Source organism: Elaeis guineensis, chromosome 1, assembly GCF_000442705.2.
Source record: "Elaeis guineensis isolate ETL-2024a chromosome 1, EG11, whole genome shotgun sequence".
Lineage (NCBI taxonomy): Eukaryota > Viridiplantae > Streptophyta > Magnoliopsida > Arecales > Arecaceae > Elaeis > Elaeis guineensis.
The window spans coordinates 178,807,866-178,825,820 of NC_025993.2; the positions used below are offsets into that span (position 1 = coordinate 178,807,866).

The 17,955-nt window shown below is 36.4% G+C and overlaps 1 protein-coding gene across 7 annotated transcripts; it reads right to left on the minus strand.

Annotated features, from left to right (window-relative positions):
• Positions 1-470: 470 nt before the first annotated feature.
• Positions 471-16,947, minus strand: LOC105039849 (serine/arginine-rich splicing factor SR30). Of its 7 annotated transcripts, XR_831009.3 has the most exons (16): positions 16,790-16,946; positions 15,921-16,012; positions 12,672-12,737; positions 12,382-12,456; positions 12,206-12,302; positions 12,020-12,066; positions 11,862-11,919; positions 7,596-7,645; positions 7,425-7,481; positions 7,223-7,338; positions 7,041-7,145; positions 1,638-1,718; positions 1,362-1,545; positions 1,016-1,049; positions 879-938; positions 471-788 (listed from the first exon to the last, which is right to left on the minus strand). XR_831009.3 is itself a non-coding variant. In XM_010916153.3 (14 exons), exons 2-14 carry the CDS (start codon positions 16,005-16,007, stop codon positions 747-749), a joined length of 894 nt encoding a protein of 297 aa, XP_010914455.1. In that variant the 5' UTR covers positions 16,008-16,012; positions 16,790-16,946; the 3' UTR covers positions 471-746. The 7 variants fall into 7 exon arrangements, 5 of the variants coding, with proteins under 5 accessions (XP_010914455.1, XP_073106581.1, XP_073106575.1 ...); XR_002163982.3 differs by having other exon boundaries at positions 1,362-1,718; XM_010916153.3 differs by lacking the exons at positions 1,362-1,545; positions 1,638-1,718.
• Positions 16,948-17,955: the final 1,008 nt, after the last annotated feature.

The following is a 17,955-nucleotide window of genomic DNA, read 5'->3' on the forward strand; positions in this document are numbered from 1 at the left end:
TCTTAAACTGCATTTGTTTACTTGATGAAAAATAGGTTAACTTAAAATTTTTTTGATCGACCAACTACGTACCACCCAAAAAATGGCGGATAAACGCAATTGCGCAACGAGAGTGAAACAAGATCTCCCATCAAGATCTCGGTGGGACCACCGACAAAACAAGTAGTTTTATTCGTTCGTTGGTTGGTTAAGGAGAGCTATCCATTCTAAAATCTATTCAAGGAGTGATTAGCTATTTCAAATCCAAATAGAGCCTAAAATTTTAATGTAGAAGTACTTTCGGATTCTACTCATGAAGAAATCTTTTTACGCACCCTTTCCCCGAAGGCATGGACCAAATGGAGCCTCGAGCAAGCACCACCACCGACAGGCTTCGAGATCGTTCTCACGGAGTCTCTAAAACATGTCCTCCTCCTCCTGGGTACGACCGTCAGTTGCACAAACTTCAAAATTATACAAATGCGGATACCAAGTCGAAAGCATGCCCAACAGTATGCATTTGTCACCCACCTTACTAATAAAAGGCAGCATCAAAGAGTGAACTCACTGCAATGCACAAGATCCTGCCAACTACAGCATCAATACCCGACACAAACGATATATTTTTATCACATAAATAATATCACGTCCTACGATCGAAAAGTTTACAACACGAGATCATTTCTAACAGCAATAACCAAATGTCCGAGTATTAAGAGTCTTCTGTAAAATTTTGCACCTATTCAGCTCAGGCAGTTACTTCTCCTTTAACGGCCTCGAGAATCAACAGATCGGCTACGATCAGGCATCTGCTCCCAAGAAGAAGGAAAAAAGGCGACATCAAGACCATAACATTGTATAAGACCAAGGAAGAAGCGGACAGGTGAGTAGGCTCATACAGCAGGAGATCTAGACCGAGATGAGCTCGTGCTCCTGCTCGCTCGTTTGTCCCGCGGGGGCTGCACGTTACATTCCAGTTGATCAACAAGGAGGATGAGGAGGAAACAACGGAATGCTAATGTTGGATAAAACTTACTGAAGCAATTGGTGATCTGGATCTTGATCGTGATCTGCAAAAGTTCCAGAAACAACCGAATTCAATATCCACAATATCCATCAAGTTGCTTTTTAAACTTGATCCAAAAGCCTCGACGCCTCTTCCACGTCAGAGTACCATAGTAACAGAAGAAAAACTCAAATAACTTTAGCAGCACAGGAAAATAAACCATTGATTATTCTTCAAAACATTGTAAATGGAGAAAGGAAGACAGCAGCCGCAATCAAGGAAGACTATAATACGACTGCCAGCTACCAGACAGCAAAAACCTAAGGAGAAAATAAAAGAATCTATTATGTGTAACATACAAGGAGTGAAGAAATACTTTTCTATCTGTACCACCAAAATCCATATCCAAGCTCCTGAGCGCAACTCCTAATGGTGAGGTGAACTTGGAGAAGAAATGATCATTCTTTCTACCACTGTTTGGCGAGTCTCAATTCCACTTAGTTCTGAGTAATCCAGCTCAACCCATCCATTCAGTCCCCCTCAACTCCCATTGCTACTAGCTATATGCCATATAACATGTGGTATTTTATTATTATTTTTTTAAATAAAAAGCCAGGTTTCCAAGACTTTCTCATTTTATTGAACAGCATACATCACCAAAAGATCGTAGGCACTTGCAGTATCCCATCAAGTCCCCACTATGCAATCCCCAAATCGCCGCACAAGCCCGTATCTAGAAAACAAACAAGGCAGCTTTCAAAAACATATGGTAATTAGGAAGCTTGGAATGTTCTTTATCATGGATAAACACTCTAATAGAGGGGAAAACTAAACCAGAAACATATAGTTAACAAAGTAGAGGGTCAAGGGCAGACAGAACAGAGGACATGCAGGAGTCTGAAAGCACGAAATCTAGAAAAAATTAGATGCAAACAATTCATGAGTGCAAAGCTACAATCTTGCCTAAGAAAGTTGCGAGAATTATATTTTGCCTGTAAGATTTGAAGCAGGGAGGCAAATAACAGCTACATAATACTCGTAAATAATCACTAAGAGTTACATTCCACTAAAAATTGAAATACATGGCCCTGTATACCAAAGTATCAACGATAATTCATGCATAATTTCAATTCAAAATATTACAGCATTATACATTTGAAGCAAACGAGGAAAGAAGACATGACAAATATAGAAAATTCACAGATGGAACTACCATAACCCTTTCATATCTATAGATAAAGGAGACACAAATAGCAGCCACATGCACGTTAATGCAGAGCTCTTCGATATCTCTGATAGCACTGATGAATGAAGCAAACCAAAATATTCATGCATCATTTGAGTAACAGAAGCCGAAGTTATCAAAAGCAAAAGGTGCCATTAAGGCAACCAAAACCATATATTACTCAATGCAGTTGGGCAACAAAAAGGTGCTTACCTGATAAAAGCAAGGTACTAATTCAAAGAAGTTCAAAAAAGGTATTAGAAATATATACCATATGTAACTGAAAATAATTCAAGCATCAAGTTTCAATATCAACTATCATGCTGTCTTGTATATCACACATGTTTTGAATCTTTTAAAAATCACATCAAAATGTCACTTCCTATATCATCTTTTTAAACAACTAAAGTTGGCAAAAAAAATCAACTAGACAGCCTTTAATAGCTTCAAAATTCAAATATGATAGCAAATACCATTTTCCAAAGCATCGTCGATGTTTCAATACCAAACAAAATACAAAAAAGTAAATAACCGAATATCTTAGAATAATCCTTTATTTGTAAGGACTCCAATAGACCAAAATAACCCTCAAAGCTAATAAAGCAAATGGGCAAAAAAGGGGCATGCAGCATATTGCTAGACATCGGAGAGGTGCTTGCCAAACTCCTCTCATTTGGTCTCGGGGCTCGCCCAGTAAACTTGCCTTGCCTGGGGATTATTGAGGTGCTCAGTGCCATCCTCACCACACTAAAGCATATAATCAAGCACACAGAGCGACTTTTACAACATTGCACAGAGACATGACAAGCAGTAGTGTATACTGTTGACGTATAACAATCCGAACACAAGTTTATCATCATACATATGTTTTGCCATCTCAACATGATTTCCTACTGATGTGCTGGAGCAAACAACTGTTTCCTACCATTTCAACCAACATCAAAAAGAAAATTCCAAAAATTAGGCAATATGTCATTTTCAACTAGCTATCCTTGCAAATAAGATGCATGAAGTTTGGAGGTTACATCCACCATTTCTTATTTGATGTATCAAGTAGAGGGGTTAATGGCATCATGTAAAGTGTGCGACTTTACATGCATGGAAGCCCTAAGAGGTAAAAGTCTCAAGTCATTTTGAATCAACAACAAGGTAACCATCAAACTGCCAAAAAGCAAGCCCCTGAAGAAAATTAATTGCAAGGAACATACACAACAAAGTAGGCAATCGCCACCACAACTCACACAAGGGTGCTATCATGGAAGACCTAATATTCACCAAGTAAAAATTAACTGCTATGGAAGACAAACTAGAAGTTATATACCCCACAACTGTACCAAGTGGCACTTTCAGTTTTAAGACATTTATCGAACTATATATACCTTTTATTACATTTCTGATAATGCAAATGGACCATATCAGCTTAATACAGCAGTATCCAGCAAAGTTGACAAGTATGGCCAGGTCAAGAAGTGAGCAATAATAATTTGGATCAGATTCCATTAATATTACTCAAGACTATAGGGTCTGGCCTGCATCAATGTTGACATAAAGTAACAGTAGCCAGTCAGAGTTGCTCAGGTTCCCTGACTGTCCTCAGTTCCTCTTTCTAGGGCTAGAAAGAAACCTTCTCCCCCCTCTCCAAAGGCATAAAGTATTGGAAGGTAGAAGGAAGCTACCAGCAAAAGGGATGCAAAAGCAGCAAGCAACGGTGGCAGTAACATGGCCAAAGGTGCGAGCAGAGTTGGCGGAGAGCTATGGTGGCTGAAGAAGGATCTTTCTCCCCATATTCAGAGGCTGAACAGTGCCAACCTACTTGAACTCTGGTTTATTTCAAAGGTGGTCAAGCAGGCCTTTTGCCAGCTTGACTGGATTAGTGTCGACTTGGTTCAGCTAGGGTTTACAACATTATTTGCAAGGATTTTTTTTTTCTCGCCATTGACATGCTCCCCTCTTAAATAAAAATAGGCATCCTGATGTATATAACAATCTATAAACCCCAAATATAAATAATTGCATTAAAAATACCAACAATTAATCCTTATAGTTGTTTCTCTTACCCCAAACCATAATTATCCCTCAAAATAGTTTTGGTTCAGCCAAACCAGGCCTAAACAAACAGGGAAGATAGGGCCAGAGCCATCTCCAAACAGGCTGCATCTAAAGAATGAAATGGAAAACATCCTTAAAAAATGGGAAGCTTCTATCATATGCACTCATCAGCCAAAATGAGTTGCCCATTTCCATGTATTCTAGCATCAATATCAACAACTTTCACATCACATTTTTAACTATCTCACATCTTGATCTCATGTCTTCATCTGCGTCTTGTATATTAGTTTATCTTCTTTACCCCTCCAAACAAAGGTACTGATAGCAATTGGAACAATAATTTGGTCTCGTTTCAATAACTAGAGTTGCAAAATGCATGTTTTAAAATACTGTTTGGTTAAAAAACGGGAAGAATAGGCTAACCAAGTTGCATTTCCTCACTAACAATAGAAACAGAAGCAGCAACCACATTCATCATTAAACAGGACAGATACCAAGTGCTAATACAATAGCAAACCCTATAAACTCTCCTGACAAGAATAGCTTCATATTTGTCCATCTGAGGTGCATATATCATAAGGACATTTCAAGGGGTTGTTATTGTTCTTCTTTACAGCATACTAAAATAAATAAATAACCTACCAGTCCATTTCACACTGTAAGATATCAGCATTATGAATTGCTGAAAATCTGACACCAATATTGTTCCTCAAAAGCTAACTGGGTCAACTGTAGCTTTGTATTAGGGTGGGCAAACCATTTAAGACCAGATTCCAAAATTCTATAAAGTTATAACTATCCACAATTTATTCAATGAATCCTTTCCCACCATCACATACAATTTATTATCAACTCCATGTTCATTCAGAATACTTCATACAATACATCAGGGCTAGCAACTATCTTACGCCTTTTCATCTCCTCTCAGCCAATACAAAAACAACCTCAAGAACAACATCACATCTCACTGCAAATGTCGCATTCATTCCTTAACCATTCAACCCATACAATTTCTTTATGACTCCAATTTCTATCTCAAATGTTTAATTGTTACAAGTGAAGAACTCCACCTCGTTATTCTCAATTGCAAAGACAGACATCTTATAAAACTACCAAAAAAAGGTGAAATCTAGCTTTGTTAGCTTCTAGCCACTAAGCTCTTTCTTAGCAAGGCATGGAAAAATAAAACTGAAGCATTACTGTAATATTATGTTCTGCTGTGAAGATTTCATAAGATATAAATTATATGTAAGTGCCAAAGGTTCAAATTTGCTGCAACCAAGATTTGCGGAACCGGTACCAGTGGCCATATTGGCCGGCCGGCGGTACGGTTCAGCACGCTTCCGTTCCGTTTCCGAATCGAGGAAGAAAAACGGAGCCGAACCGGAGAAGAAAAAGAGAGAAAGAGAGAGAAATATAGAGAGAGAGAGAAAGGAAGAAAGAAAAAGAGGGAGGGGGTCCATCGGAGGGGCCGTCGAAGGGCCTCTGGTGGTCACCATGGCCTACCGGCGGCGTTACACCCCCTACAGCTCCGCGGCGTGAAACAAGGGCGATCCGCCCCTGTTTTTCGTATCTTTTTTTAATTTTTTTTTTTTAAATGAAGCTGGCATTGGGTTTGCCGGCATCACTTAAGTGAAACCGGCAAACCCCATGCCAGCTTCATTTTAAAAAAAAAATTAAAAAAAAATATGGGAAACAGGGGCGGATCGCCCTTGTTTCACACTGCGGAGAGGCATTTACACCGCCCGACAGCCACGACGGCCCGTCGGCGGCCCTCTAACGGACCCCCCTCCCTCTTTTTCTTCCTCTCTCTTTCTCTTCATCTCTTTTCCTCTTTTCCTCTCTTTTCTTCCCCGAAACCGGCATGTGCCGTTTTCCATGTCGGAACTATCTCGGTTCCCCATCAGTATGGTTCGGCATGCCCCATACAGGGTGGTTCGGCCAGGTACAGCATTCTTTGGCTGCAAACATTTAATATTGTAAGAACAAAACACTCGGTAAGGCTTTGACAAGTGCTTATCCGTTACCTTTCTGGAGGTTCTGTTCTCAGAAAGGTTATCATCCTTTCCCAATAGAATGAAGCATGTGACTCTTGTCCGATAAACACAAAACCTAATATATAACTCAAATGTAAGTCCTACAGAAGAAGTAATAGAAAACTCTTCCATACAACCTAAAGATAAGCATGGTCCTTCACAAATCACATGTAATACATGAATCAGAATCAAGTTAACAACTTAAGGTTCTCCATCTGCCCAATAAATAAGTTTGAAGTTATTATAAGCTTGGCTAACTAGCTAGCTTGAAGCATGCAAACTTGACCAAAGGCATAGCCATAACCTTTAAGGACTCCCAACCATTTGAGCTCGGCATTATGAACCCAAATTTGCCATAAATATTCCTTCTAAGAGCCACCTTTTATGTAAGAACTTTCATTCCAACAAATATTTTAATTATTCCCCTGAAATGCACTCTGAACAACACTTGGAAACAAGATCTGATAACTCACAGTTTGCAGTTAAGGATAGCATGAAATAACATTCAAGACAAAAAGATAAACCACATGTTCTGATACCTCATTGTTTGTAAGCAAGGAAACCATAAAACAGCAATCAAGACAAAATAAATAAATTCACAAATCTACAAGATGAAATAGAAAGCACAGAAAAAGGGATGGCCGATCCAGATATCTGAGATTCTGTGCTGTCCAATATTTTTAAGTGTCTCAAACCCACATCCACAAAAGCATGGATAGAAAGTAAGCAATAAACAAAAGCATACCCTGACAGAGAGTGCTCCCTTGATCCCGAACGAGAGCGAGATGAAACAGATCTTGATCGAGATCTAGAAAACGAGCGATGTGCTGACCTGCCTTTTGGAGAGTTGCTGCATAACAAATTCACTAAAACTTAAAGATTGTCCATTTACACAAAGTATATATGACAAGAAAAGTTGCACCATACCTTCGGCTGTGGCTGCTGCTACGGCCATAACTGTGACTATGGCTAGGGCTTCTGCTTCTGGAGTAGGAACGGCTGCGGCTCCTAGATAGGCTTCGCCTCCGATCATATTCCCTTACCTAATATCACCAGAAAAGTATTGCATAAGGAAAGGCCATGTGATGAGAAGGAAAAAGGGCTAAAAAGGCATGTGCAATAGTGATACTCTTATATATGCCCGAGAAAATGCATTCCGGAATTCAGAGTCGTCAAGTTTTCTGACCTACATGGAGGTTAAAGTCAAAAACAAAATTTTAGATGCTCAGATTCATATGTTATCTAACAAACAATATAAATTTAAATGAGATTTTCAAGATATTACTGAGTAGTAACATACCGCATATTTCATATCATCATAGTTCGTATAGTCTACAATGCCTGAAGTGCCTGCAAACACACAGTGGAGCAATTACGATATATTCATTTCAATACAATTGTTAGTTCTGAAGGTAAAGACCTCAGGAGGTTCCATTCCAGCAGGGTAAAAGAAGAGATGGGAGAAGGTGATGGGGGAGGGAGATACTGAGGATTCTTTAGTCATTTGGTCTATAGTTACAATTAAAGAATCAATAAGTTAAAATTTGAATCCAGACAGATTAGCATAAGATCAGATATTTATTCAAAAAACTCATAACATAACAAAATTTGCAGGTGTAGCTGAAACTCAAAATTTTAATTTTCATTATTCAAGAACATAAAGAATCTCAAATTATCAAACAAAATCCACATCTTGATCAGGCTATGGCTTACTTTGTGCAACATAGTACACTAATACATCTTGAAGCCAAAACAAAGAAGGCGTCATCGTGCAGTTATGATCCCAACAATCTAGGGTCCTGTAAGGGCAAACTAGGGACAGACCCAATCTTTGGCCTCTTTTCGCACAAAGTTGCTGCCCCAGGATTAGAACCCATGCAACTGCACTTGTCAGCCCAAGCCGTTTACCATTGCACCAAGCAATGGCCCCTTAATAAATATTGCCACAAAACAATAAAATAATGATATAAATACGTCACTTAAAAGTAAAAGATCGAAAACAGTGCATGCTACAAACTATTGAATAGAACACTATATACATGGATAAAGGAAATCTGAAAAACAAGAACTGCCAATAATTTATTTCTATTTGGACAACAATAAGTTTAGATTCTCTCTCTCTCTCTCTCTCTCAAGTTATGGTTCAATAATAGATGTATTAGGGGAGTTCTAAAGATTTGTATCTGAAGTTACATAAAATAACCAAGGTTTGAAAATCAATTTTGATTTCAGCTGACAAAATGAATTCAAATGTTCACAGTTCCAATGGTTGTAGATTTAGTTTTGATAATCTTCATTTGAAAATTACATAACAGTAAATTATCCTCAATGAAAACTTTAAAAGAAAATAATAACCTAGAAAATAAACTAAGTCCACACTCCACAGAAGAAATAACATGACCTTTGAAAGGAAATTCGCATTCTTCCGAGCCTTTAGATGTATTGCATCGCTAGTTTCATACTAAGACTTATAATTTTAATATTTATCTATCAATCTATCTATCTATATACGTACATACATACATATCTATCTATCTCAAGATTTTAAATCCTGTGGGATGGGGCTAGCCCGATTTTCCCAAGGAATGGGAGGCGCCGCCGTCCCATCCCATCCCATCATTTGGGATAGAAGATGTCCTAAAACATCCCGATCAGGATGCTGGGACGCTAGCGGGATGGCCCTGTCCCGACACATGAGATGGTACCCCATCCCGATGTCCCATGAGACGTTCCGCTAGGATCTGAATCCTTGATCTATCTATCTATGTACACACACACATGATGTTAAATATATAATACATCATTTTATTGCTAATAACAATCTAAAAAAGACAATCAAAATGCCCCGGATGTTCGAGCTTTAAAATAGCATATATCTAAAGGTTAGTGCCAACTGGACAAGTATGTAGATCCATTTGATGTGCGCATGGAAAATAATAATCTAGAAAATAAACCAAGTCCACAGAAGAAATAACATAACCTTTGAAAGGAAATTCGTATTCTTCCTAGCCTTTAGATGTATTGCATCGCTAGTTTCATACTAAGACGATTATAATTTTAATATCTATCGATCAATCTATCTATATACATACATACATACATATCTATCTATCTATCTATATTTTATCACTAATAACAATCTAGAAAAGATAATTAAAATGCCCCTGATGTTCGAGTTTTAAAATAGCATATATCTAAAAGGAGTCCCAGGGACGAGCCTTTCCCAACACATCCCTTTGCCTATCATGATACAAGTTCCATTCCGTTTGCCATATATATATATATATAAAAGAAAGCAGTACCCTAGGTGCATGACGAGGCTTGATGCCCCGAATTCTTTAGGTTTTGATAACCAAGCCTTAACTTACCTAGTATGTATGTATGTATGTATAAAAAAATAAGCATATAATACATAAATATAATATCTATATATAAATATATTTTATATACAACATATATTTATGTATATGTGTACCATATACATGTAAAAACTGGTGCCAACTGGAGTAGTTAGTGAAATATCTTGTCTTGATGCAAGAAACTTAGTTCAACTTCCACCCTGATATGGCGATTTTGCCCCTCCTCTCAAAAAAAAAAAAAAAAAAAGCATAATTGTTCGCTTTTTATAGAATATTAAAATTATTTATTAAGATGTCTCTCTTATCATCCTCAACCATATAAAATTTATAGTTCTCATCCACTACACTATATTCAGGCTTTTCAAGTGCTAAACCATGGTGCCCACTAAAACACGCATAATACCAACCCAATATGGTATGCGAGGCTCGGTATGCCCCCACTACAACACATGGTATAGGTGCTTTTGTTGACTCCAACAGCTTAATATATATTGGTACAAGAATTACAATAAAGCACCGACCAGTGCTGATAAAGTACTGATCTAATACCAAGACTTAAAAATATTGACCTCATCCAAATTTGGGGGACTAAGGTGCACCACATTAAGTCTTATTGTAGGCAAACATGCTTCCAAGATGAGTTTGAATTCTGGTCATGACTAGCAGACAATGCCAACCCCAATCAATACACTGTAAATCAGTAGACAACGTACATGCAGTTTATATAATCAAACAAATATTAGTAAAGATGGCAAAGAAAACCGGTAAAATTGCATGATATGTAAACAACCGTATTGCAGTGACTACTTTGAGATACTTATGAACTACCAAATTGAGCTCATCAAGATATCAAGCAACAATTAGTAATTAATATTTTTCTGCATGCATATTATCTATATATTTATTTCTTTCCTTGTTTAACAACCTTTCTTAATCTGTTTTCCTTTCCTTCAATTCATTTTTCCCCCTCTTCTCCCTTCTTATTAGGAGGTTAAAATGATAGAAAAACCCAACATGCTGATATAGATGTCAATATAGAAATCCAAAACTATGCCTCATGACTCAAGAGAGGCACTCAAATGACATCCTTATCTCTGATTAGTTTGTATTTGCTCAAACCGGCCTAGATACGTATCAACAGCTAAAAGGCCAAATCAACCAGAATAGATTAATCATCTTCATAAAATGGAAAATATAGAATCACTAAAAGGCAGACAGTATGATTATGGTCACTACCCAGACACACTCATAAAAACCATTGCCTGATTGCATTCATCAAGTCATCTAAACAAGCGAAAAAAAAATGTTGACAGTTGTAACATCATCGATTTGTAACATAATTTTAAGTTATTAACCAGCAAGCTAATAATTCTACATCAAGTAACTTGACGCAACCATCTAATAGTAAGCATTGAATTCCAGAGGATTGATTTCAACGTTAAACTTTACATAGTTTAAGCTGCTCACATACATGAAAGTACCTTCCAGCTATAAAGAAAGAAAAAAAGCCATAGATTGTAAGGCCACACTCATATGGCTTCATATTTTTTTCTGAGAAAGTAGTCTGAAAAGGTAGCTGGCAGAAATATAAAGATGAAAAACTAGCGAGCACCAATTTGAGTAAATTTCAGAAGAAATGATAAAAAAAAAAAATCCACAGGTACATAAAAGTTGATTTCAATTTTATCAGAGTCATTCTCATGTTGACTAATTTTCTACCTTAAAAACTAAACTAATCAAATGACCATCAAGACTACAAAGTGAATTTTTTCTGGATTTTATTAAATGTTCCAGCTTGCATAAAGAAGAATTCAAGAATGCTACAATGCAAGTCCTAAAAAATATCGCACATTTCACCGACTTCCTTTAGAAACAAAATATGGAAGAATATAGTATTATGATCACAATGTGGCCTGACTGTCATGTCTGGAAATTATTCCACACTCCCTAGATCATAAGTCATCACTCTCTTGGTGTCAGCTATCATATATTAATAAGAAAGCAAGCCAATAATTTTATAGGATATCTACACTTAATGAAAAATGAATGCATTCATGTATCAGATTTCAAATGTAAATAGAAAGCACCAGATGCAGTCAGAGAACATAATACCATGCCAATTCAGAAAATGTCAGCCTAAGAAAAACATGCAACAATTATAATAAGGAACAGAACCAGGCAAAAAGTAGAGGATAAGAGCAGCTTACCTCTGCCATCACGAAACACTTCAGAGAAACAGACATCACCAGCACGACGCATGTGATCCTAATCATTGGGTAAAAACTTAAAAGTAAGCATATTTAAGATAAGAAATAAAAAAAAAATGAAAAATAAAGTGCAATTGCACATGCCATTAGAAACCTACCTTCAGGTCTTGCCATGAGGCAGAAGAAGGTAAACCAGTAACCAGCACTGCATGGTTATATATATATTAAGAAAGGTTTAAAAAATGAATATATTATCCAAGAAATGCAAAAAAAAAAAGGAAAAAGAAAAAGAAAAAAAAAAAGAAGAAGAAGAAGCAAATATCACCACATATTTAACCACATACCACGATATTCAGAGCGCCTCGAGACTCCACCACGACTGTAACTGCTGTAACGGTCCACAGAAGAAGAATAGCCTCTCCCACCATGTGCAAGTTCCACCTGCATGAAAAAGGAAACAAGGTGAAGGAAATCTTAACCACAGAAAAGTCAACATATCGGTATTTGCCATATACGATACCCGTAATCTGTGACCATCAAAATTATAACCATCACGACCATAAATAGCATCTTCAGCATCACGAGCATCTTCAAACTGCAAAACATAGAAGTGCCATGTAGTATAAGCCTAGATATACACTTAATTCCCATGACAAAAATCAACATATACACAGTAGATACATCATTGTGACAACAGCCCAATTATAAGAACAGATTATGCAGAAAAGGCTGCAATTACATAACACAACATGCCAGATATTCTTAACACCAAACATTTCAACAACATATTTCATAATGAGCCAACATTACCTCAATGAATGCATAACCTGGAGGCCTTGGAGGAATCTTCAAATCAATATCAATAATGGGTCCATACTGCAAAAACACAGCACATAAAATAATCAACAAATCTGAAAACCAAAAAGAAATAACAATTAAAGAAATTATTAACAACTAAAGAAATTATTCTCCTAGTTACTTCTGTACTCATGTCTAAATGGACACCCTTGGTCCTAAGGTCAGCTTTTCTAAAACCCCTCACTAATGGCAATAACGGTTACCAACAGATTCTGCAAAAAGATTTTCAAAGCTATGTACCCTTAAACCTATGCAAAGTTCATCGAGACTCTAATCAGAGGATCCATGTTAGCATTCCTGAATAATGACATCGTTTATCCGAGCAAGTAAATACTTAATACATTCGATATTTTCTAATGCATTTAATAATTAGATAAAAGGTCAGTCCAAATATATGAATACAATATGAAAGCTTCTGAGTCTGACTTCACGTGGCATCCAACTTTTTCTCATTTTACTTCTTTGAGTGATGGGAGACCATACATTCCCAGCTCCCCAGCTCAAAGCCACTGACATCTTTGATCAGTGCGCCCATTTAGTTAGTTTGTGCATGCATGTGTATGTGCAAATGTACAAAGAAACGCAAACATCCATATCCACATGCGCATGGCACATGGGAAAAGAAACACAACAGCCAATACTCCTTTTGTGGAGATGGTAGAGACCCAGGAAGAATGAAGAACAGACTGAACAATGAGAAGCAAATTTGAGAACATGGAACCATGAATAAAAGGTTGGGGGAGGCTTTGGTCCTGTCTACAATGGTTGCCAGTTTTGGATCTTATCCCTTGAGTTGCTTTAGTTCTTCCCAGACTCCCAGTATTAAGACCTTAGAATAAAAGGTTCGTCTTTAGGCACAAAGTGGTACCTTCAAAAAAATAAAAATAAAAAATTGATGACAACAAGGAATCCCCCATCAATCTACTCAAGCAGTCACCCTTTGAAGCATTTTCTTATTAATTAAATTGCATATTTACTACAATATGTGACCTGCAATTAGATTTTAACTACTAATTACTACTATATTCTCATAAGAACAAAAAGTGGAAGAAACACACAGATTAATCTTTGATTTTAAGAATTTTACAGAAAATAACAGCATAAACAAAGGTTTTACCCAGAGAGAACATAAAATACTCGAACTCCAAGAAGTTGTAAAACTATATGATTTTAGGGACTAATAAAGCAATTGATTATGTCCTTTTTTATTTTGTGTATTTTCCCACAGAAGTGCTCAACCTGGCATGGCATAAGAAGTTTATGCATCAATGGTTGTTTTAAGCTGAACAAAGAGAAAGGATGCTTTTAAGATTTAAAAGGAAAAAGATCAAGTTCAAGTCTTTCTCTATGTTGGTTCCTAGACACCCTAAAGAAATACTTTCATATGGAGAATGATGAAGCTTCAAAGAAAATTAGGAGCATTTTTGCACTAAATGGAATTCATCCCTGTGATAGAACTGTACTACCTAATTTTGCAGATCTACTTTTCATCTGGTTATCCCATCAAAACTCTATCAATTTTTTTAATGGAAAATTTACATGAAATCGCATTGAATTCGAGGTCGGCCAGAGGATTTAGATTAACATTTTGACTCATGTTTAATAGCTTGTTGTTTTGAAATTTATTCTTGAGATTTTCTCTTGCAGTAGTGATTGTATAACTAGAGATGTTTCACCAAAACTCCACCTTTTTGAAATTATTTTTGAGATCTCTTGCAGTCATGATTGTATAACTAGAAATGTTTCACCAAAACTCCAGTCTCTAGGTGGTTATAAAACTGTTCATGAAGTCTTCTTCTTTTTTTTTTTTTTTTGAGACAAAGACGAGATAAAACCTCATCATGTAATTTTATCATTGATCAAGTTATCACACAGCATACATGCACGCACATGTGTATGCATCATCAACAACGCTTTTTTTTTTCAAGACATCAATGAAATCAATAATTTGAAACCCCATCAAACTTTGAAGATCTTACCCACACTATCTTTTTAACAAAATTGCCATCAACTTCAGCAGATGTGCCTCTATCTCATATAACCGCAGACATAATCCTTGCAGAAATTATGGTAATTTGCAAACTCGATACAGAATGTATCTGGTATAAATGTAATCATCTGAAATTGGTAATGCCGTGATGGTGTATAATGATGCACCCAAATTCTTGCCCAATAGCAACTCTTTAAGAATGCAATTTATATCTAGCAGGTAATTATATATCGATTTACTAGCTTGTGTCTTTACTATCATATAAAACATTGATAAGGGTACAGAGACAGATGTTTGGACACTTTAGTATGCACTTTAGTAAAACAATCCAAAAGGCCATGGCAAAGTGCTGACACTTCTTACTGAGGAAAGCATGACGTCATACCATCAAAGTGACCCAGAATATTTTTGCGTGGTGTCTAAGTATCCAAAGTCTTGGGCATCATACATCCCAAGCATCGAAGATCAAGCAACGATGCAATATCGACATGAATTTTCACTAGTGAAGGGGAGGAAAATAATGTCAGGTTAACCTTAAAACTTAATATTGATCCAGTCTGCAGTGGAGGTTAAGAAGGTGATTTTAGACTAAACTAAAATTTTCAAACATATGCTGCTCATTATTGGCGTTAGTTGACATTCTTAATCCACTTTATGAATATATTCTCATGAGCAATCATAGATAATACAACAATGTGTTCTAAGACAATGACTTATAAAAACTGCCTCCTCTAGTCAGAGATTCCCAACCATAGCAACTTCCAGCCCAGCATTCAAACAGAACTCAAATGTATCAGATTTCCAGACAACATTTATCAAAATAACATATTCTTCTCCAATCATACCTTGCATGGTTTACCCCATAAATCCATGGAAAGTGAATGAGGAAAAGGAGATGGATATCATAGATCCTTTTCAAAAAAGATAATTTCGATTAGGCAAACCCAACATATGGATCTCATGAAATCATTATATTTTACAGTCCAAATTCCCTAACTTCAAGACACTATCCATTAAAACCTCCTAGTTCTTCTCTAATTGCACCTTACAGGGTCTATCACATAACTCTATGGAGAGCGAGAAAAATGACATGAATAACATGGATCCCTGTTCAGTAAACCTAATCTCAACCCTGCAAATCTAATTTATGGATCTCATAACATTATCAGATTTTATAGAACAAGTAACCATGAGCAGCGAAAATCTCAGACCTTGTAAAACAGATCCTCAACCTCTCTCTCACGAATATCTCCTGGTAGGTTTCCCACATAGACGGTTCGGCTGGCTCGGCTGCTCATATTTCCTGCAACCAGGAAACTTAAAAGAAAATAAGAAAACAAAGATACGAGGAAACAATACAGAAAACTCAAAGGATATCTTGACAAGAAAACCTCAGGTTATCTACTCATTTGTACATAGGCTTCGTCAAGATAACAGCATGTCAGCATAGCATGTAAGACTCATACCCTAAAACCCTAGACGTTCATGAAAGAACAAATTACTCGAGAATAGAAATCATAAATGACAGAAAATTAGGTTCTTTACTCGTAAAATCTGAGCAGATATTGACAGAGCGTTTAAATTGGGAACATTTAAAAAATAATTAAAACAATTTAAAAAAAAAAAAAGACAGCAAAATACAGAAGGAAAATAACACATCAAGAATGCCAAGAGGAAAATCCTCCAATCAAAACTCATCTTTACATTGTATTCTAAAAAAACAACATCCTACCAAGCATGCAAAATCCTACTCTAAAACCCTACCCTACAATCCCGAGGAAAAAAAAAGGATCTTAATCGAGACCACGATTCATAAACCACAGAAAAAACGAATCTTCATGGGCAAACCCCCAGAAGATAGGGAAAGAAAGCCAAAATAAGGACTGAACGTTACAAAACCACGTAACCAATCGAAGCTTTAGATCTAGCACCCTAAAAATCGAGCGCAAAACCCAGAAAGAACAAAAAAAGAAGCCAATCTCTACCGGAAACGGAGAAACAGATAAATATTATAGAGAGAGGAAACGGAACCCTAGGGCTTCGGTCAAAAGTGACCGGAGGGGCTAGGGTAAAAGCTTACCTCGGCGTCGGAGACGAAGGGAGAGAGCGGAAGGCCTTCCAGGGATCGAGGGTATGGGGTGGGAGGTGGGAAGATTTGAAAGGGAGAGAGTTTATCTGCAGGAGGTGCTGGTGGCGGTGGCCTCTTTTCCCGAGCGCAGACGCGTAGCGCTGACTAGGGAGTTATCCTGATCGTCGATCAGCCTGCAGATGTGTATACCTTTCGTTCTGACCGTTTGATTTGAACGGGATATCGTGTCAAAGTCTCTTACTAAATCTTTCGCATGCATGGACGGTCGGCGATCCTCCAGGTAGTATCTATCCTATACGTTAACTTTGACACGCGTGTGGAGTGGAAGAAGGATAGATAAAAGACGAACGGTAAACGAAAGAAAGGATGGATAGATTTTTTATTTATCTATGAAATAACGGATACAGATGGTTTTCATCAGAAAAAATAAAAATAAAAAAAATATATTTAAATAATATTTTTATTAAATTATTATTTGATAAAAATATTATTGTTATGAATTTGTAATATTTATTTTTATAAAATATATATATATATATTTATAATTTTTTATAATTTATAATTATATTAAACTATATAGATATTTAATTTTTATTTAATTTAATATATAATTTTATAAATTAATTATGTATGAATAGATTTATTTCTATATTAATTATATAAATAAATAAATATTTTATAATTTAATTTAAATAATTAATTAATTTTATGCAAAGTGATACTAGCGGTGCCTATAACTTTTATACGTTAGAAACTCTATATTTTTCTTCTTAATCTTTTAGATTATGTTTGATAGTTGGCAATCTATTCATATTATTGATAATTTAATATGATAATCTAAATTAATATGTTTGGTATACTTTTTAGATGGTAATTCAAATTATCTCATGGGAAGCAATTTAAATTGTTTTGGAAAGGGATGGCTATCCAAATTATCGCTTCTTTGATAATATTATAATAAAAATTTTGAACAAAATTATCTTTCAAAAAAATCACACAAAATCCATTGTCCAACTCTCCTCCCACCCCTCTCCACATGCGCTCCCGATCTATGACTCCTCTATCTCTCTTTGCCTGCCTAAGACTCCTCCTCTTGTCCCATACCACCTTCTTTGTCCTCACGGCTTTACACATGCTTAACCCATCCCTATCCCCCC